At 42.5% G+C, this 22,872-nt stretch overlaps 1 protein-coding gene across 5 annotated transcripts; it reads left to right on the forward strand.

Moving 5' to 3' along the window:
- Window positions 1-773: 773 nt before the first annotated feature.
- On the forward strand, window positions 774-22,286 carry rnf157 (ring finger protein 157). 5 transcript variants are annotated; one of them, XM_083904169.1, is made up of 20 exons: window positions 774-1,297; window positions 3,618-3,736; window positions 6,292-6,380; window positions 7,662-7,811; window positions 9,343-9,460; window positions 9,563-9,629; window positions 9,715-9,758; window positions 10,734-10,781; window positions 10,912-10,983; window positions 11,107-11,266; window positions 11,427-11,539; window positions 11,636-11,868; window positions 12,500-12,602; window positions 12,732-12,840; window positions 14,918-15,132; window positions 15,219-15,281; window positions 15,376-15,424; window positions 17,719-17,829; window positions 18,785-18,819; window positions 19,925-20,062. In XM_083904169.1, the coding sequence occupies exons 1-19, from the start codon at window positions 1,210-1,212 to the stop codon at window positions 18,817-18,819; spliced, it is 1,986 nt and encodes a 661-aa protein (XP_083760295.1). In that variant the 5' UTR covers window positions 774-1,209; the 3' UTR covers window positions 19,925-20,062. The 5 variants fall into 5 exon arrangements, with proteins under 5 accessions (XP_083760295.1, XP_083760297.1, XP_083760296.1 ...); XM_083904171.1 differs by having other exon boundaries at window positions 15,017-15,132; XM_083904170.1 differs by having other exon boundaries at window positions 7,668-7,811.
- Window positions 22,287-22,872: the final 586 nt, after the last annotated feature.

The raw sequence follows: 22,872 nt of genomic DNA on the forward strand, positions 1-22,872 counted from the left end.
ATCAAAGTAAGACGGGGGTTCCAATGGAGAGCAAAAAATAAACTATGTGATGCTATTAAACAAATGGCTCTTAAGAGTTGTTTATTATATAAAACGTATAATTATAAAAACATAAACGAAAACTACAGACGATCACCACTGGTGTGATTTTAGAGGCTTTGGCTTTTGATCTTTAATTTACCTGTTGTATTAATAACACTTAAAAGAATAATAATAATAATCGAATTATATAATGATATACATATGTCATATATGGCTTTATGTGTAAGCTGTTTTACACTCAGATATGGTTTGTATGACTTTTTTTTCTGCTGCGACAACAGCAATACTACTACTACTAATAATAATAATAATCGCATGATATAATGATATGTCATATATGGCTTGATATGTACGCTGTTTTACGCTCAGATGGGGTTAATATGACTTTATTTCTGTTGCAACAGTAGCAGCAGCAGCAATAATACGAATACTAATAATAAAGTCCAGCTTTTGTCCACACATTTACACTCATGTTTGGACAGAGCTTTCTGCACTGCTGCAGTCAGCGGGAGAGAGGGAGAGAGAGAGAGGGAGAGGGAGAGGGAGAGAGAGAGAGAGAGAGAGAGAGAGAGAGAGAGAGAGAGAGAGAGAGAGAGAGAGAGAGAGAGAGAGAGAGGGAGAGGGAGAGGGAGAGAGAGAGAGGGAGAGGGAGAGGAGAGAGAGAGAGAGAGAGAGAGAGAGAGAGAGAGAGAGAGAGAGAGAGAGAGAGAGAGAGAGAGAGAGAGAAGGGGGACTGCGCAAAAACCACGGTCCGGATTTGTGGCTGACTGACGTCATGGGGAGCCACAGACCTGTTTGACAGGACAAGCACCGGGGATTCACGACCATCATCCGGTTGGCTGGGACATGTCGACGACGACATCGCCGCTCCGTACGACCCAGTCGCCTGCGTGAAGTGAGAGAAGTAAACCCGCAGATTTCGTCTCGCTCGGCCCGTGCAGCTGCTGCGGATGGGGGGAACCATGCGAGCGTCCCTCCGCTGTTGAACGGCAGGTTTTCGTGCCTCGGGAAACGAGCCGCAGCGTCCGTGCGTCGTGGGGAGATAAGCGGGCCAGAGAAGACGCACTAATCCCCCTCTCCCCCGGAGGGGGGGACGGTCACATTCATCGAAGCGGCGAGCCCGGACTGTTATGCCCGCTCAACCGTGTGCTCTTCGCTTGACGGACAATGGGGGCTTTGACGAGCAGACAGAACATAGGCGTGGAAGAAGTGGACATACCGTCCAATGCGGTGTACCGTTATCCACCGAAATCTGGTAAGTCATCGAACAACAGGTCACACTGCCGCCGCTGCTGCTGCTGCTGCTGGGGGGCGAGCGAGAGGAGGAGGAGGTGGAGGTGGGCATCTGTTACACACAGCCTCTGCTCCCAAAGACAGAGCTTTTATTGCAGCAGTTTTTGCTACAAACACACGGAGACGCAAGGAAAAGTAGCCTGGATATCAGCACCATGAGCACCATCATCCACCTCCTCACGCCTTGGTTACAGCCAGGCCTGCGGGCCTTTCACCTGGGTACATACCTGTGGAGAGAGGGGAGATCCATATCATTTTTTAAAAGAAATCCCTTAACACATATATAAACTTTTACCTTGCTGTATGTACATTTAATAGACTTAATTTCACCTTGTATAGTTTATTATTATTATTATTATTATTACATGATTTATGATTTCTATGAAGGGCCACAAACATTGTCTTTCTGCCTTTAGTTCACTGCTGACATGGACCCACAGAGACAGAACATAACGCAAAAAACATCCATTACTATCTGGATTGTTGAAATATACACACAGAAATGTTCCATTTCGAATAAATGTGAGCATAATGATTCCATGAAATCCACCTGCAATGTCAGTTTCCAGTTCTCCTCTGCTGGGTGTTGTAATAGGTACACAAGTAACGTGTAATAATGTTCCCATCTCTTCGCTGAACTGGGGTCAGCTCTTGTCTGGGTGCATCTCTCAGCAGAAGGCTGGACTTGGGCTTTAATATAAATAAGTGATGATGAGGATGATGGATCCCGAGAGGATGAAAATAAAACGATCAGTCAACATCAGCAGCAGAAACACTGGTATATATAGTCTACTGTATAGCGATGTGTGTTTATACATTCAGCTCACCATATGACATCACTTTTTTAATATGGTAATAGTGGATTATGTTGTCGTGTTATCAATTTTCACTCCTACCAAAAGCGGAGACATAAAGCAAATTTAAATGTAGCAGAAACACATTAAGAATTTGATGTGTGTGGCCCAGATGTGATGTATTAGGCTTTAAAATCTTTAGATTTATGGTGATTTCATAGTGGAAGTTCAGCTGTATTCGTCACAGGATTTGTAATATAACAGATTAATATGTAATATTGCACCTGGAAGCAGTGGTGGTGGTGATGCTGGGAGGGGAGGAAGGTGGTGGTGGTGGCAGCGATGGCTGCTGATGAAACCGATCTGTCAGCCCCAGTTCCTGTTTGTGGGATCTGGTGACAAAGCCTTGGCCCAGCTCGCCTCTTGCACCTGCTGTAAATAATAATAAGGTGATAAAGACAGAGAGAGAGAGAGCAGGAGCCTTGTCACTGTAGCTTTTTTTAGTTCCCGTTATGGATTTTGTGGCCAGGTCATCCAAAACCCATTTTATCCTCTAGAATTAGTAAACGTAATAAACGAGGTTCAGTCGAGTGTTTCCAGTGCACACGGCCTCCCAGCAGAAACATGACAAGAGTGTCCAGCGTGTATTTAAAGAAACTCCAAACCACCATTACAGTGTTATGACATCCCACACTGTGATTATGAAGCAGAAGAGCTTCCCAAACTCTTGGAAAACAGGTAGATGAGCTGTTGGCCAACAACAACAACACTCGAGCCAGTCTTGAGTTAGTCACCTCATCATCACTCCTTCTCACCTGGACATTCTTCTACCACCAAGCTGCCACTTGCTTGCTCATCCAGGAAGAAATTGTTGTTGTTGAGATGTTGTTTTTTGGTGTAAGATGAAGAATCGTGCATCTATGAGGCAGATTCAGTGGTGACTGGGAGATCAAATATTGCAAGTAGAGTGACATATGCAAATATTTTCCTTTATCTTATTCCAGCCCCCCTTTATTTCACTGAACCAGGGTTATACTACAGCTTTGTTTGCTTCAAGCAGCTCAACATATTGGAAATTAAGATTGACCAGCTTATAGATGCGCGAGTATACAAAACATAATGCGTTAGTTTAGCTATTTCCTTGACTTTAGATGCTTTGCACAAAATGTTTTTCAGTCGTTGGCCTCTTAAAGGGGCTATATGTAAGATATGCAACTGGAGTTTTAAACAGAGACCACTATCTGCTTGTCGTGGCATCCTTCCTGCTCATGGTTGCCAGGTAGTTTGAAGAACCAATCCCTCGTGAATGTTAAGACGGAGCTATATAGCATAACAATTGTTATGTTGCAATTGTACATGTTTCCTTGGATCTGTAATGACATATTTTATGACTTAATACAAAGTGTTTATTTCATCCATCTCCTTTAAAGAATCAATAAATCAATATTATGTCATATATATGACTTATTTGTACGTCTCTGTGTGCAGGGAGTTACTTCGCCAACCATTTCATCATGGGGGGAGAGAAGTTTGACTCCACCCACCCGGAGGGTTACCTCTTTGGGGAAAATACAGACCTTAACTTCCTGGGGACCAGACCTGTGGCGGTACGTATTAAAAACTGTCTCACAACAAAAGTTTACTGAGGAATTATTCGAGAACGTTACAGGAAAACAGTAAATCTCCATTTTCTATGAGCCTTTTTCTTGGAGTAAACCCCATACCGTCATTTGCCTAAAATTTTAGATCAATTAAAGGTGCCATATGTAAGAATGTGGCCAAAAACGGTTACTACATTCAAATTCAAAATACTGAGGTCTTTTAGGTTTCATTTTCTGACATAACTGTCAACTAGGTAGGGGTTGCTCGGCAGCTGAGACTCTACCGACTGCAATGATTGGTAGACGGCGGTAGGTGGCGCCACATGCCAAAACATGATGTCAAAACATAAACATGATTTGCAGTCTGCAAAAAAACATTTTTTAACGCAAATATTTTGGCTGTACTGTTGTTGTTTGTGAGTTCAGTTTGTTATATGAACATTATTCCCGAGTCCCTGTGACATATTAGGAGGATTTTATGGCCATTTGCTTAAGATTTATTACATAATGCACCCTTAAGTCAACTTTCACATTTAAAAACAACTAAGTTCGACCAAAGTGCTTTACAGAGTTAAAGGCAGAGCAACATGAAGTACATAAAAATATATAAGTAATGAATTAAGTACGTATTAAAATGGTAAAATCTAGATAGAAGTGTCCATGTTGACTATTCTTGTATATATATATATATATATAAATATTTCTGCTTCATGTCAAACAGAGAAAACCACCTCTCACAACATGAGCTGCAAAAACAGCTGATGAGCTCATTTAATTTGACATTAAACAGGATGCATTTCACAAGAAGCCGTGACTCTGCCAGTGGCGTTTATCATCCTGTCACCCCATCACCGATTGACTTTTATATCAACATGTCATCCCGTCAAAGTAATTGAAAGTGAAATGATCGTCTGCCAGCTGCCTGTGCAGAGATGTTGATAAGGGATGTTCCCTCTGATGTTTTTTTTTTCCTTTTTTCACTCAGCCTGATCATGAACCCCGAAGGTTAAAATAACGCACATCAAACAGAGCGCATGTCCTGAGACACACGGACTGAATAGAAGCTGATATGGACATACTCTGCTCCATCTTTATGTGCGTTAATCTCAGTGGCGCTGCTGTGTCTGTCTACACCGGGGCTAAAATTAGGCGTGCTATTTTGTCTCCTGATAAAGAGGCTGTTTTATAATCCTGCTGTGGGCACAGAATTTAGATTTTTTTTAGGCATTTTTGTTGCATGTATGTATGTGTGTCTGAAAGCTTTACAGCATTACAGTGTTTGGTGGTTTGGAAACAGATGGCACCGAGGAAAGATAAAACCCCAACCACAGTTGTTGTGTTCTTGGTGTTCTCTGCCACTCTACAAATATGATAATGGATGGGGACTATGTTTAGGGATTTTCTCTCTGAAGCACATGGATATCCAAAAGGACATGGATTTTTTAGTGATGCTGGTGGTTTCACTATGTTTGTTTGTCAGTTGGTCTTGACTGAAATATCTCAAAGCTAGTAATTATTGGATCAGTCGCCATTACATTTTTCGTCTTTTTCGGAAGAAACACTTTTGGCTCTCAGTAAAATGCGTTGAAAAACGATTTAATTAAATCCTGTACTGTCAAGACATTAGGCACATTATGCAATGATCATGGTAAACACACAGTAGTGCTGGTTAACTGTGTTTATCGCTGCTCACCTGTATGAAAGAGTAAAGGATGTCTGAGCTTGTGTGGTGACAGGTTACTAATATAGAGTTTCCAGTGAGTGGCTCTTTTTAGCATGTGCTCCTCGGTGTGTGTGTGTGTGTGTTTGTTTGTGTGGTTTACAGGCACGACTCGTGCTGAGCGCAGATGTGTAATAACACCGAACACGGTGCCATTCAGAGCCTTATCCACACACACACACACACACACACACACACACACACACACACACACACACACACACACACACAGATGAGGGGGTTGTAGTGCAGAGGTATCCGACCACATCCTGCTCGGTTCTCCCCGCAGAGATCCTCAAACTACCTCTGCTCTCTCCCTTTACACTCAGTCAGCAACTTCAGGCTTCAAACACACACAACAGAAGAGTGCTGAGACGAGAACCACAAACTGGGTCAAGTTTAAAGGTGGTGTGTCAGTTTTTTTTTTTACACTGGGATTATTGATGTTTTTTTGTTTTTTTTATCACTAAATGTGTGGGTTTGACAGTGAAAAAGTTCACCCATCTTAAAATACAGACAGACTCTGTTTGACCCTGGACGACTGCTGTTCACTCCTGTGTCTGAAGTGTCAGCCGTGTTCCTGGAAAGACACGGTTTGAGCAGATTTTTTTTTGCTGTCGGTCAGCACGTCAGCACGAATCTCACTGGTGCTGACAGCACTTCTGTGTTATAAGGTTAAACCAAGAGTGGCCTCAGTCGTCTTATAACCCCCCCGAATTCCACTCGGTACAGTTAGGAATGTAGAGGCGAGGCTGAGAAGAGCTGCCACTCTTTGGACTCAATAGCTTATTTTACAACTTGTCTTTTTTATTTTCTGATGATGTTTTCTCTGTGTGTTCAGTTCCCGTACGCGGCACCTCCACCTCAGGAACCAGTGAAGACGCTCCGAAGCCTTGTAAACATACGTAAGGACACGGTGCGGCTCGTGCGGTAAGCACCTTCGTCGACGCAAGTATTTTTGCTGTAGTCTAATATTATATCCACTGGGATATCTGTCCATCCATCATCCATCCATCTATCAGTTTATCCTGCTTTATCCTTCTGGGTCTCTGGAGCCGATTCCAGCTGACAGGGCAAAAGGCGGAGTCCACCCAGGGCCAACGTTATGGCCTCCCTTTGATGAATAAGAAAAGGCTCAAACAAATATGGACGCCACAAGTTGAAACCAATTATAATTAGTTTAGTTAGTACTAACAAATATGTAATAATTGAAAGACATAGTGAATAAAGGAAAAGGGTTGGAGATTTTGGTAGCTTCTGGACCAGCCCACACTCTTAGAAATAAAAGTGCTAAGTAGAACCATATAAGGAGATATAGGAGAACCTTTTTATAAAGGTTCCCCCTGGAACCCTTTCGGAAGGTTCCACCAAGAATCCTTTTAAAACCCTTTATTCAGGAAAGGGGTTTTAAAGGGTGCTCTGGGTCAAAATGGTTCTTACTGGAACCATTCGTGTTACCAAGAACCTCTTGAAAAACCCTTACTTCGGGTAAAGGGTTTTTCAGAAGCATATGGTTCCAGGTAGAACCTCAGCCCTTGTAGAAGAACCATTTTGGAACTTACTTACTTATTTCCAAGAGTGCAGCAATGGGCTGTCAGACACAGTGCGTCAAAACCGTAACCTCAATCCAATTTAAGTACGAGATCAAGAGAACTGTAGAAAACATCAGTGCCATCACTAATTAATAACAAAAACAATCTGAGGAAAATAGGAAGAGCTCTCATGCTCGATGCCCAGTCTCGCCCTCTGGTTTCAATCTTTTCTTCCCCCTTTTAAGTGCAAGGATATACTGTAAACACTGAAATGAGTGGAGAAGAAGATGAGAGGAAGAGACGGACAGAAATAAAAGCTGAGAGAAGCTGAGAGCAGCCACACATAACAGCCCACACACAGAGACGAGCAACCATTCACTCTCACGCTCACACCTACGGTCAGTTTAGAGTGTCTGATCAACGTCTGCGTGTTTTTGGACTGTGGGAGGAAACCGGAGTACGTGGAAGAAAACCCCACGTGCACACACAGGGAGAACATGCACACTCCATGCAGAAAGGCCCTCGTTCCAACTGGGTCGTGAACCCGGGTCTTGTTGCTGCTAACCACACTGGGCTATTTTTAGGGAACAACCCGCAACATCTACAACTACCAAAATTGAAGGCACTGCGCCAAACAAATTCTAAAGTGATTCTACGAGTGAATTCATCTATTTTTCAGGTGCAGTGAGGACCTGAAGCTGCCAGGCGATGAGGCGACAGGGAAGAACAGGGCCTGCTACAACGTAGAGTTCACCTTCGACGCCGACACACAGGTGGCCATCACTATCTACTACCAGGCCATAGAGGAGTTTCACAACGGAGTGCCAGTGTAAGTTTGTTTTCTGATGGACTCGCAAACAACGGGTGTGCTATAAATACATATATATATTTTTTTTTAATTCACACAAAACATCAATAAGAATTGTGGAATATATCAGGTTTTAAGAAGAATAATTTGCCCATTTTTGGGGGCTCTAAATGTAATGGAGACTTCTTAAGACTTGTGGAAATTCTCTGCTGCTGGTGAAGAATGAAATAGAGAACTTCTGCCGGCCGACAAGTTTTTGTTTTCGTTGCACGGAAAAGGTCAATCTTCACAGGAGTGATCCTAGCTGGAGAAAGACCCGAGCAAAGTGAACCCTCCACATTTATACCTGAGCAATTCCCCTTTTGCATTCCTCCAACAGACAAAGAGTCTGCCATTCCAGGTGGTGTTTTCACACCTCTTTGTCTACTGTAGGTATCGGGGAGCCGACTCCCTGCGGATGTTGTAGGAAGGTGTCAGTTCAGGCTAGACACAATACACAATATACAATACACTATACACAAAGGACCTGGTATTCTGTACTGGGCTGGTGTCAGAGAAATTTTATTTACCATTACAATATTTTACATATGTACGTATACGGAAAAGACAACAAAAGATAATTACATTTACTGGATAACTCTACACATTACAGTCCAGTCACAGATCTTGGGGATTACTACTGCATATTTGAAAACATTGCAGTAGAAACTCTTTCGAGGGACGTGTCCCTCATCTGTGCAATGTTAGCAGTCATCTCCTCATCTCAGATTAAGGATGAAGGCTACGTCACTAATGTAACACACGTGTCTTTGATGGAACTGCTCTTCGTCGAGTTGCATTGTGGTTAATGTCAGATGCCAGTGTTTTTTCAAAGAAGAAAATCCTCTAACAATTTAAAATGAAAGAAAAGGGAAACAGGGTTTGAATAAATATGAATATGTTACATCATATACTGTATTAACCTTTAGACCACAGAGCATTTATGCTGTTTTTTTTCCCATTACCATATTAAAACGTACATACAGAGGCTACAAGAATGTGTAATATAGTGTCCTATATCCTTTTTGGGGCACAACCTATAGGCTCATCTGATGAAATCATTTTTTCCCCCCATTTTCACCACTGATATAAACACACCTAAGCAAAAACTATTAATTTTTTAAATAAAAAAAAATAAAAACAACCCCCCCCCCGAAAAAAAAACAAGTATCATATCACCATTAATCATATCTTTGACTAAACAACATATAAGAGCACGCATTGTGTAAAGCCTGAAGATATTATCTACTGTATGAACACACACCCCCAGGATGTCCATATAAGGAGTTGTGTATTATTTCCTAAGCAATTTACCAAAGGTGGCATGAGCACTAAGGGTTAATAAATAGGTATACAGGCAAGAATGGAAGTGAAACGTGTTTTGTTAATATTCACATAGATGTGGTCTTCAACATATTATTCACATCTTGCATAAAGAGCTGTCTGACTGATCCCTGATACCGCATCATGTATGTTATCCCGCACTGATCCATGGTTTGTGTGTTTCTTGCAGTTACCTGCCTCAGGACAGCTCTCTGCAGTCTGAGACAGTGCACTTCAAGAAAGGAGTTTGCCAGCAGTTCTGTCTGCCCTCACACACCGTCAACCTCAGCGAATGGGCCGACGAAGAGGTAGGCCGTTAAGTGTGTAGGCTGAAGCACAAGAGTCCACATGAGGCTCTGCTGGCTGTGATACCAGATTATTAACCCTATAATCCCCTAACCCTCCCTCAGCTGCTGTTTGATATGGACAAGGAGATGTTCCCTATGGTGGTGCAGGCTGTCGTAGATGAGGGGGAAGGTAAGTTATCGTACGTTTATCACACCGATGTCGATGTGCGCCGAGCAGAATATCAAACTGTGTCCACTGTATCCAATCTCTGCAGAACATTTGGGACACTCACACATTCTCCTGGCTACATTTGAGAAGGTAAGAAAGCAGATGAAGTCAGGGCTCTGAGACAGAGGTGAACTGTGTTAGTGGTATCTTACAGTGTTGTAATGTTACAGGACACATACTTAGTTACTGTACCCAAGTACAAAATTCACATATCTGTACTTTACTTTGTTGACCTCCACCTGGAGGTATATGTTTTTGCGGGAGTTTGTTTGTCGGACGGATTTGGATGACATTTTCACCTGCAATGGGACCAGGAACAAGTGATTTGGGGAATTTTGGGCGTGATCTGTAGACGCTATCACTATTTGTATAGCTATTTTGTGGGGGGCTGAGCTGTCTTGGGCGGAGGTCTGCGCTCTCCGAGTGCTTTTCTAGTTATTTATATTTCCAGCAACTTTTCATTTTACTCCACTACATTTCCTCTACAACTATCTTTGTTACTCATTACTACTGATAAAATTGAGTTGGTATTATGGCATGTATTGGTACTGAGCTTTTCTAGTCTTGATGAGCTGCTTTACACTATAGTTTTGCCATTCACACACTCCAACATGGGGTTAAGTGTCTTGCCTAAGGACTTGACATATAGACTAGTAGAACCAGGAATTGAACCCACAACCTTCCAGTTGAAAGACAACTCAACCATAACTCAATCTCCAGCTAGGATCACTCCTTATTTTATATCAGAAAATGATTTTGATACTTGATACAAGACTGGTAGGGTAAAGAGACAGTGATTAATGGCAGATAAATGTATAAACTAACAACTCTATTGCAAAGTGCCAGTTTCTCATTAGCAAAGACTCCAAGGCATCATTTTATTTTATAAATGACAGGACACTCAGCTCTGACATCAATCATGTTCATGAACATTAGTGCGCATACATAATGTAGCAGATTGTGTGCATGAAATAAAACGAACAAAAAGACGTCTCATGCGAGCTAATGAAATTGTCGGGAAAATAATTTAATAATATAACGCGCAGCTGTTATTCTCTTTGGCAGCACATGGACGGGAGCTACTGCGTGAAGCCACTGAAGCAGAAACAAGTGGTAAATACTTCAATTTCTTCTCACTCTGCCTCCTTTTACGTTTAATACTGTCAAAGACAAAGCTTTGAACATTGAACATTTAGCCCATGAGACCTGCTGCCTTCATTCTTCAAACTGTTCTTTTCCTCAGGTGGATGGAGTGAGTTATCTGCTGCAGGAGATCTACGGGATAGAGAACAAATACAACAGCCAAGAATCAAAGGTAAATACCTGTCTGCTTCTCTTTGAGTGCATCACAGGTGACGCGTCTTTCTAGTGAAGTGTTTCACCAAGACTGCGTTTGTTCCTCTTTCTCCTGAATATATAAACTTTTTTTTGTCTGCAGGTTGCTGACTATGAGATCAGCGACAACAGTGCGGAGTGTGTGGTGTGTCTGGCGGATGTCCGGGACACACTCATCCTGCCGTGCAGGCACCTGTGTCTCTGCAACGCCTGTGCAGTCACACTACGCTACCAAGCCAACTGCTGCCCCATCTGCAGACTGCGTGAGTTCTCAACAGCGACCAGTGGTCCTATCCAAAGCTTGATGCTGCTTGAGAAGTGCTTGTCACTTCTGAAATATTAACATTAAATAGAAGAACAAAAAGCACATATTCACACATTTCAAATTTCAGATTCTCCCTTTTTTTATTGTCTTTTTTACAGCCTTCAGAGCTCTGCTGCAGATCCGAGCCATGAGGAAGAAACTCAGTCCTCTGACTCCCACCAGCTTTCACCCCGTCATCACTTCGCAGACCTCAGACTCAGAGGAACACTCAGTGAGACAGCGCTGACAACCAAACGAAACAAATATAACGCGTCCCCCCCCCAGTGCTGGGAAACTTACATTTGTCGTGTCCTCATCTTGTGTGCAGGCGTCGGAGCACATCCCGCCAGGCTACGAAGTGGTGTCTCTTTTGGAGGCGTTGAACGGGCCCCTCAACACCTCCTCTATGACTCCTCCTCCTCTCCACTCGGGTCCCAGCCACGTCGCCGGAACGCTGCCTCCGTACAGTAACGAGCCTCACCCGGCACCGGCGCGCTCCCTCTCTCCTCTAGACCACTCCAACTCCAGTCAGGGACTCAAACTTAAGAAGAGTGGCTCAAAGTGAGTCTGCATCCCAGGCCTTGACCTAATGCTAGTTTTATTTCTGCTTGGAGAAATAGGAATGTGTTCCTGGAATTTACTTATACGCCTCCTAAAGTCAAATATGCTTTGTTTATGTTGAACCAAAAACTCGTAACATCATCCCCTGTCTAGGGATGGGAATCATAGTTCATTAATGTTCTAAAATGGAAACAAAAATAGTGGTATCGTCCCATCCCTACACCTTACATTGAAGCAACTGTTTTTTGGTGAAACATACTCACTGTGATGGATGTGTTTTCCGGCTGCAAGAAGAGAAAACTTGAGTTTACTGTCCTCTTACTGATTCATCTTCATCTGGCCAGGGTCTGGGTTTGATTTCAGATGTGGAAAGACACATGAAATTGAGATTCTTCAAGCAAAAAAGCACATTTCTATACCAAATATGATATTTAGCTTTCCAAATATATGATGATTATTATTATAATCTAAAGCAATAAAGGCATATAATGTAAATTCTGTTTTTAAAACATGTAACATAAAATATTCTGTTAAAAGAGAGTTGGTCATTATCAGCACATTTGTTTTTCTATTGTTTTCCTGTATGTATCTACACGCTGACCAGTACTACCCATTCTTTCGTTTATTTTAGGTCACTCTCCCAGAATTCCTCCGTGCTTCCCGAAGAGGAGGATGAGAAATCTTGCAGTGAATCGGAAGCCTGTCGCCACAAACTCGCTGTGGACCAGCAGGAGGTGTGTGTGAACCATGAAAAACGGATCTCCACACACACATACGCATGGTGTTTGTGTGTGTGGAGGATGGTGTGGTCTTGCGAGCCTCTCCTTCTCACTGCTGCTCCTGTTGTTGTTGTCGTCCTGTAGTGTGGAGTGACTCCGGACAGCGAGAACCTGACCCTCTCCTCGTCTGGAGCCATCGACCAGTCGTCCTGCACAGGCACCCCACTCTCCTCCACCATCACCTCCCCTGAAGGTACGTGCACAAATCACTTTATTTCTGTTCCTGAAGAACACTCACACTCACTTAAGACAATAATTTGGTTTTCTTCATGTCATGTAAATTGAGCAGGTCTTAGTCAGACTAACCAGGATACCTGGATAATGCGATTCATAGTCCGATTACTCCTGCATGTATATGCTTAGTCGGACTGGATTCAGACTTTGCACCAACATTTCCTCCCTGGTCTTTGACCTGTAAGTAGAAGGAAACGATGTAAAAACTGCAGTACTGATGCCAGAAATCATACAGTGGCGGCACAACAACAACAACAGCCATGCTACATTTAATATTTATTACGATTAACATGCACAGCAGGTACGAAACATACAGAACAATTCATCTCACTGTTCGCTGTTTGTTTTTCTGTACAGGAAACTGTAAATGTACTTACTGACACAAATGTCCTCACTGTGTTGGTTGGCTTTGCTCAGTTTTCGTTCTGGGTGGTTTAAAGGAGACATATTATGTACAATCAGCATTTTTAATCATTTTAATACTTATATTTGGAACTCTGGAGGCCCTATGAGTAGGCAAAGTGTGAAAAAAGATGACTCACTCATGTTTTTTGTTTTTTTGAACTTACTAATTAGAGATTTACTAGAAGAAAAGCAGAGACAAATTTCCCTTTGGATTATGACAATGGCTTCTGCTGCAGATGATTTAGTCGTGCAGCCTGTGAGCATAAAAAAAAGCTAAAATCTAAACTGTCGGATTGAATTTAGCAAGGACGCATAATAGAAATAGCTCATGGTGCTGCACGGAGCATTTAAACATGAATTAATTATACGATTGTACCATGAGAGCATTTTATATTTGGTTCCACTGGATCCGATTTTTATCGAATGAATGACTGCTGGATTGAGCCTCGTCACAAAACAGGAGGAGAGGACTCAGCTGGGATAAAAAGGCTGAGTGAAATAATGAATTCAAACATGTTTATCGTTGTGTGTGTGTGGCTGCTTCTCGTCTATAATGACAGCTTCATAAGTAAGCTGTGAGTTTGGAAAAACAGACGCTTCAGTAAAATACGGTAACACAACAACTGCTTGACAAGAATAAATATCTTGTTTCACAAAAAAAACCAAGCATACATAGCTCTGATTTAAGACATTTTTTGCAGTGTATCTGCAGAAAGTAACATGAGTTTTGAGAAAAACAGATTTCCTTCATTTGAAATGGATCCATCTTATATTCATTCAGCCAGACCTCCTGTCTCTGCTCTCGCTCTCTTCCTCTCTCTCACACACACATTCACGGATGCTTCTTCTTTAATGTGAAACATGAGCTCTGTTTTCTGAGTGTGATTCTTACATTTTGGGGGAAAAAAAACAACTGTATGTGCAGTATGTGGATCTGCTCCAATGGGCGAAGAGAGACCACACTGTGATGTATGAATCAAATATATCAACTTACAAGATATTCTCTGTCAGACAACTACACACAGAATGCTTTTAGTTGTGTGTGTGAGCACTTTTCTGATGACTCTAATGAGACAGAACTTCTTTTTGAGGCTCAAGATGTGAATTGTAGTGATATGTTTTACGGTCAGGTGTAAGGCTTTGGTTGAGGGGCTCTCAAAAGTTTTGTCGTCTGCCTGAGCCGGGCATGGCAGAAAAAGCAAAGCAACATCTAAGTTGTTAGATTCTAGGGGTTGCATTTGAGAAATGTATTGAGGATCAGTTTATCCAACAATCTACTAAACAGTTTACCGTCACAATGACACAAATTTAGAAATAACAGGCCTCGGTTGCTGGTTTGGATGGAGCCGTTTCCCCCCACTTCTACCTGTTTTTATGCCAAGCTGAGCTCATCAAGCTGAGCAACCTCCAGGCTGTAGCTCTACACTTTGTGCATAGACATAAAAGTGGTGTCTACGTTCAAATCTATCTCCCAAATTCAAATAAATAAACAAACGAAACAGCACTGCTGTTGGTCATTTGAATGAGATTATGGAAATCTCACCTGGCAGCCAAAGACAAAACGAATTAAAGTCCTCCGACGACTCCCCCCGCGAGCCTGGGCGTGATGTGTGTCTCCGTCTGTCTGCCAGACCCAGTGAGCAGCAGCCTGGCCCAATCAGTGATGTCCATGGCCTCGTCCCACTCGCAGCACTCCCACATCAGCACTGACACCATGTCCTCCATGTCAGGGTCCTACCTAGCCGGGGTGGAAGGCGAACCCGGTGGGGAGGACGGGGGCGAGGGCGAGGGCGAGGAAAACCAGGACACCCCCATGGAGAGGCGAGGACCATTACACCAAGAAGGGGTGAGGATGGAGGAAAGAGAAAACAGTGATATTATCCTGAAATGTGTAATTTGCTCATTGGAGAGTGTTCTGTTTCTTTTGTTCAGGACTTTTCCAAACAGCAAAAGGAACACAACTACTTGGTGGCTGTAGAGGAGCAGGATTCAGAGGTGACTGCTGTGCTCTGACGTGTGGCATTTTGTGCTAATTTTCTTTATTCAATGTTACCAACATTTATTCTTGTTTTATGGTTCATTTCTCCAGGGAAACGACATGACAGAAGAGGACTGCTCCTCCCCATCTATTGGGAAAGGTAACTGTGGTGACCCCTGATCTCCCACCTCTCTTTTTGCATTTCTTGCACTCAAGAACCTGCTTTTCTCATACAAACTGTATGTTATTGTGGAGTAGTGATTACCTTTAGAAAATAAAGGGAAACCCACGCCAGATATGATCCTCAAGATTGAACAGCGCCTTTCAAAAATACAACGAAAAGGGCTTCTCATACAGTTTGTGTGCATTTGCAAGCTTTTATTCTGTGCAGCAGGGCTGAGCTCTTTGGATTGTCTTCAATAAAATACAGAAACTGCGCTTTTACCGAGGATGCTCAGATCATGCTGTTAGAGGCTATACAGTTACTATTATCTGGAGGTTTCCCTGACCATCTGCAGTGAGCTCATTATTGAGCAGTCCCTACTCAAGTTCAGAACTACATCATCTGGAGGATCCAGTCTCTGGATTGTAAACCCAGACGATGCAATCGTGCAGTGAAAATTTGTTTGATTATCCTAATTCACACTTAGTGTTGCCTGATTGGATAATTTAATGAGCTGTAATTGAGCCATTTGTGATTAATATATATCATTATTGGGTTTGATCAGAGCATCTTTTCAGGGAACGAGCCTGTGGCATCCTCCTGCGTTGTTTAGATGAGGTTCTGTTGCGCATTTACTGACTTGCATTTGCATGATGCTCATTTAAAGTTGTGTGTGTATATATATGTGCATATATAAAGATATGTGTATATATGTATATATCGTACTGTTTGTATATCAAATGTGGCATTTATGTGGAGCAGCTTCTCCAGCTTCTCCGCTGCTGCATCACAAAGCTTCTTCGTGCTCTATCTGCATTACGGCTGTCTATGTGGCCCATGAGTGCGTGCGTGTGCGTGTGTGAAAATCTAGAAAGCAACATTTAAAGTTGTGGTGCATTAAAGGGTGCGACGACGTGACCAGTGGACCTGCAGTAAACACAATGTTACTTTCCTTGAGATACCACACAGCAAACAAACACGCATTAGAGGAAGTGTGTGTTTGCATCTGTCAGACATTCTCCTGTGTGTATTTGTTGTGTGTTTGTTTCTCTGTCGTTCAGACATCTTTGTCAGCTACACAAACACACACACATTCGCTGTCACTGTTCACACACGTTCTTGCTGCAGGCATGAGGCACTTGCATGTGTTAAACATGTCACTATTTACTAAATGTCCATGCTGGAAACGGCGGAAAAATGTGCTAATGTTTAGTGTTAATATCCCTGTCCCATTTATCAGCTCGTCTCTATCTCTCACGACACAAAACTGACGCCAAAATCTGGTCTCAGCATTTCATATTCATGCAAAAGATAAATGAATGCAGTGTGAGAACAGATTGGCAGCTTTCGAAGCAAAGTGTAAAACGATTTTCTCTCTGGCAGTGTTCTTTTGATGATGTTAAATCATATAAATGCAAGATGTCGCTGTGGAAAAACGGCGAGTTGTATCCGATACGTTGGATAGTGAGAAAAATGAAACCCAATAGCTTCTGTGTTTCGTTTCTTCCCAGTGTAAATTTCATTCTGTCCAATTATAACCTGCTATGCAACCATCAGAGCATTGTTTCTTTGTGGAACTTGATTAGCTTTACACGCTGCACATTAACTCCCTGTTCTTGCGAGCCCTGTAGCCTGTGAATCGTTTGGTTTCGCCTTTTATATATTTCTCAGAATTTAGTCAGGGCCAAGTAGCCAACATTCTTTATCTCTAAAAGTGATGACCTTTGTTGAAGTGTTAGGGTTAGTCTCCATTTTGTTTGTTGAAGCTTCACAGGAAGTAAGAATATATGGAATAGCCAGCAGGGGGCGCCTTTGCTGGTTGCAAAAAGAACTCAGTTTTAATGGATGTCTATGGGGAAAAATGAAGCTACTTCTCACTTGATTGTCAGCTGCTCTGCTATGGAAGAAATAATTCATAAATCATGTTTCCATTTATTGAAAACAAAACAATAAAGGTACATGATTGACAGCTGGTATCGTCCAATAGGAGCCTGGTTGCAGGCTGTCCTACATTTTACTGCAAATCATAACTGGAATTTCCGACTCTCATGGGTGATGTCATCATGACCAGGTTTCCCACTTGCTTAATCTAGCCTCACACTGATTCACTGCAGAGATACATGATCATTAACCATTTGCTGTTTAACTCTTTCCGTTCCAGCATGGCAAACCACACCTCCTCTCCACCTCTGACTCACTCCCTCCCTCGCCGTGCCTGTCCTCCCTCCTCACCCCCCCCCCCTCCCCGCTGTGCCTGGCTGCTCTTGTTTGACCTTTGCCCTCGCTTACAGGTGGGCGGAGCAGGTGTCCAGAGTTGGCCAATAACAATCAGGGCGTCGCTCTGTGTGACACGCCCTCTTTGGGGTTGGATAATGAGCAAGCTATCGACAGCCAATTCGCTGGTGAGTGGCAAACCCCTCCCACCCCAACCTCCCCCCCCCCTCCGAACACGGACAAACGAGAGCTGGGGATGCTAATTGCAATGAAGCGAGTGAATCATTCAGTAGTCGCTGTAGATCAGAGAGGACCTTTAGTTGCATGAAGGTCTGAAGCCTTCCTTCTTCTCTTCATCCCCACCCCTTTGGTGTTGTGGCGCTTCATTGCTTCTTATATATTTGCTGTGCACCGTCTCCCTCCTCTCCCTTTTATGCTGAAGCCATGGTGTGTGTGTGTGAGTGCATCCGATTTTCAGTCAAATATGTGCTTTTTGTAGGCAGGCAGACAGACATATAGACAGACAGACAGAGGAAATAGTCTGGTCCATCCTAAAGATCATATTCAGCATCTACCAGCTCCAAGCTGCTTTGCCAAACATCCGCTTCTCATTCTTACACCCTGCTGTCCTCTCCTAATCCTAATCCTCCACCTGCTTCTCAACAACGTGATCAGAGCTAAAGGTCTCAGTTTCTTTCTTAATTTATTGCATCTTTAATTGCATTTTTTAAACCCCAAACTGTGGGTTTTCTGCTTCTCATATAAATGAAGATAATGAAACAGTGGACATTGGCTCCAATCCATGTTGTTGAGTAATTCTGGGTCCAAACATTTTCCACATCCTTGAGTTCTGCGTCATTGGTGAAGCTTTCATTCTCCTCGTGTCTTAAACCCTGATTTCACACCCATTCACTGATCTTGTGTATCATCCCTCGAGTGCTCTAGCGGGGGGTGCTGTGACGCTGTGACACATTTTCCTCTTTGTGTGTTGTAGAAGTGATTTGTTATCTCTCTGTTTCTCTCCTTTCCACCATCGCTCTTCTCATCATCTATTTGTCCTTTCCTGAATTGTGTCTTCTTGTCCCCTGTGTCTTTCTTTCCTTTATGTCCCTTTCCTTATTTTGCCTTCTTTCGGATGGACAGACGAGACGTCGTGCCCAGTGCACATTGAAGACTAGGTATGGAGTCATGGTCAGATTGTAGATTTGAAACCAGGGCGACTACTTATACTTTGCTTTGTAATCTATCATATTCATATTTTTCTTTAATTTATCTTTTCTTAAAGGTGCATTATGTAATAAATCTAAAGCAACTGGCCATAAAATCCTCCTAATATGTCACAGAGACTCAGGAATAATGTTCATATAACAAACTGAGCTCACCAACAACAACAGTACAGCCAAAATATTTGCATTAAAAAAAATATTTTGCAGACTGCAAATCATGTTTATGTTTTGAAATCATGTTTTGGCATGTGGCTCCACCTACCACTGTCTTCCAATCATTGCAGTCTGTAGTCTCAGTTGCCGAGCAACCACGGGTTGCCAGTGACGTCAGAAAACGAAACCTAAAAGACCTCGGTATTTTGAATTTGAATGTAGTAACCATTTTTGGCCACATTCTTACATATAGCACCTTTAACAAATATTACAAGTCTTATATAAAATTGCATGTTTAGGGTCCAAGCACACTCACTGTGGACAATATTGTATCCGTTTTATATTCTTATTATTATAATAGCACATTTCAGGGCCTAAACATGCATGAACACTCACTACATTTCCAGAAAAGTTGCGTGTAAAAAGGGTTCGGTGAATGGAGGGTTCATTTATGATTTGGCCAAACCATTTTCGATCAGGAAGGGGTTTCACAAACGTGGATTTTGGAGATATACACAAACAGATCCCTCCCTATTCCAATTTCATGCTGCAAAAATATAAATAAAGACTGGGTTGAGTCATAGAAGGTTAATAAAATAAATAAAAAGGTTTATACAACGACATACAACTCAGGTAGGGTTGCCAAATCTTTTAAAAATGTAATATTTTCGAGTGGAATGCACAATATATGAAGTATTATTTGCATTCCACTTCTACTAGAGTGCAGGATGAGCTTCTAAAGGCTGTTTTACAATGTGAGAAGAGAGAGAGTGGAGATTTGACATACATATTTGACACCAGGTCTGTGCATTTCACTTACAAGTAGGGATTGAGAAGGGATATCTTCTCTGCTATGATCTTTCAGCATCCGCCTAATCTCTCGCCACCTTCTCCTCTCGTTCAGGTCTGATGTACCTCGGGGGCTACAGGCCTGTTTTGGATCCCCTCCACCACCACACCTCCACCAGCAATATCAACCTGGAGGAGCAGGGGGCAGACAACAGGGACAACCAGAGTCCTACAGCTCCTCGCCACGGACCGCTCGGTGTTTAACACGCTCACAGAAATCACATAGGCACAAACTTAATCCTTCTTAGCTCCGACCGAGTCAGCTCTTCTTATCCCGTCATAGTGCTGCATTGCTGGACACGGTCCACACCAAAACAGGGAAACCCATCCCCGCCTTCCTGAACGTCTCCTGGATCGATCGTTATCACTGGAGCGGGAAATCTTTCCTGAGCAGAAAGATGAGAAGGATGAGAAACACCATCACCTCTCCCCTGTACACTTTAATCTCAAAGTCTTTTCCTCATTTTGTTTGTTTTTTTTGTCTGTGAACCTACCTTTTGTTGTAGGATTGATAAGCCTACTATTTATTACCTGTAGGTGTAAAAAATGACTGCTCTGTATTATGATAATATCTTTAGACACACATGCTGCTCCTTTCATTTCCTTTCCCATATTACCAGCCAAACAGTCAGCGGCTACTGTGATCGGCAATCGGATTTATTACTCACTTCTTCTCTGTTATGAACTGTGTGTTAAATTAATCTCCACATAAAGGTCATCTCACACCAGACTACCTTACTTTACCTTAACAAATGAAACAAAAAACCCTGTCTCTTTCCTCTCCTGGGATCAGGGAGCTCCTGTCTGGTCCTCGCATGAAGCTTTTGTTTTTGTTTTAGCTCCTGCTGATTATTTTTTCTTTCACTTTGTCCTGCCATGATTTTTCAAACACCTTTACTGAATGTGAATCCAGAAATGCCGTGGACTTGTGACGTGGTGGCATACAAGCTCAGAATTGTCAGCCAAAATGAAATGAAATGGCCAAAAAAAAACAACAAAAAAACCCCCCCTGCATCACAGAGAATGTAAAGATAGTGTTAAAGTGGTTCTTTGTGGTCTCTCACACACACACACCCTGCCACTCTCTCCCTCTGCAGCTCCATGTTAGCATGCCAGTTTCTCTCAAAGTTGCAACTGTAAATCGACAAGTACCACTAAGCAATAAAGATGCTGACGCTGCACCTATCCCGTTCCTTTTGCAGCTGGATGCTCATTTACAGTCCAAACGATGACAAAACTGTGTTTACACTAGTCTGTTACTGATACTACAATTCAGAATTCTCCATGTGTTTTATTATTGGTTAGAACGTGAGGGTTTAACTGTCATTTTGACCCTTTCCTTCTCAGTTGTGACGCTTCTTCTATTTTTATTTTTTTTTGGTATAACTCTTAACTTTCTCTCCATTTCTGTTTTTTCTCTTTTTTCGATACGTTGCAAAAACACTGTGTTGTTCATTCAGAATGTTCATGACAACAAAAAAAAAACATGTGAAACATTTGTAGACATTTACACACTCGAAAAAGGGACGAGCTCAACATTTAATGCACTATTAGCTGTTTCCTAGACGACACACGTTGCGGTGCATGAGGCGATAGTAGAGTAAGCATGTTAGTCTAGGTCAGCCTGCTCCCTCCTGTAGAGGACATGATGATGGATCACCACACACACACACACACACACACACACACACACACACACACACACACACACACACACACACACACACACACACACACACACACACACACATGAAGCCGCACCATGTTCTTCTGGAGTGTTATCTAATCAGTTGCTGGCTCCCTTTCCCCTTGACCACACTGCTGAGGTCAGGACTACTGCGCTATATATCCCAGCTGCAAACAGTAATGGTCCCAAATCTACAAGACTCTACTTTTCTAGGACTATGAGTAAAAATGTCAAACGGACAATAAAGTTTTTGCAACTGAACGGTTGCACAGGGATTTGCTTTTCGATGTAAATGGGAAAGTACGGTGGCCCTGAGGTGCAAAACACAAATGCAAATCACAAAACACAAACGCAAAAACACAAACATAGTTCCGTTTTTTGATTTGATTTGATTTGCATTTCCGTTTCAGGACTGTAGCCTCAACATGAGACGGCAGCTCTACAAAGTGAGCTAAACGCTGGCCCTTGCGTTTGTTTATTGTCATTTGCGTTTGTGTATTGGTCATTTGCGTTTGTGTTTTTGTGATTCACGTTTGTGTTTTGCACCTCAGGGCCACCGTAGCAAAGAGTGTTTGTTTGAGTCCTCCCCAGTGCTTATACAACGCTGTTCTGATATGTTGGTCAAACATTAAGAGACTGAAGAGATCATCTCATCTGCAACACTTCCACAATGTTCTGACAAAACCTAAAAGAAGAATCAATAATGATAATCAGTCATGAATATAATCATAGCCCCTTGATTCAAACCCTGATTGTTTTGTAAACTCTTTGTAAAAGTGTATTCAAATACTGAATAAAAAAAAAACTTGGGCTCAGCTGCCGGCGTAATGACGCAGAATGACAATGAGTGGGTTCAAATGTGGAAAGTGTCTATAATGTTATTATCAAGTCACTTTGGTGATCAAGTTCCTCTCTAATTGGATTGTGTCATGTGTTGTGCTCGTCTCGTGTGTTACACTAAATGTCTGTTTTGTGACTAAAATTACACCCGCTGCTTTTTTGCCGCTGCTGTCAAATAGGTTTCTGCAAGCTGTAAATTCTCATCGCGCCTGCTTCTCGGGATGGATTTATCCTCCCCACCTGCCTTTGCCTGAGCTTTATCGTGCATCCCTCACCTTTAAAGCAATCACCTACACTCTCACCTGCCCTCAAAACAAACAACGCCTGAAGTACACACTGTTTGCCGCCTCACCTCCTCTATAAGCCAATTATAGTGTTTGTTCATTCTCTGAGGGAGGGGTTTCTCATTTCAGGCAGCGAGGCAACAAAATCATTTGTTGTGTCCAGCTCCTCAATCACTGCAAACCAAAGTACAG

Source organism: Microchirus variegatus (genome assembly GCF_963457635.1).
Source record: "Microchirus variegatus genome assembly, chromosome: 17".
Classification (NCBI taxonomy): Eukaryota; Metazoa; Chordata; class Actinopteri; order Pleuronectiformes; family Soleidae; genus Microchirus; species Microchirus variegatus.

What these genes read in the sequence shown, in the direction of transcription:
- rnf157 (XM_083904173.1), top strand. Translation starts at nt 1,210, where the DNA reads ATGGGGGCTTTGACGAGCAGACAGAACATAGGCGTGGAAGAAGTGGAC. An exon ending in GCGAATGGGCCGACGAAGAG is followed by an intron (nt 9,461 to 9,562) that starts GTAGGCCGTTAA and finishes ACCCTCCCTCAG; the next exon opens with CTGCTGTTTGATATGGACAA. An exon ending in CACTGAAGCAGAAACAAGTG is followed by an intron (nt 10,782 to 10,911) that starts GTAAATACTTCA and finishes TCTTTTCCTCAG; the next exon opens with GTGGATGGAGTGAGTTATCT.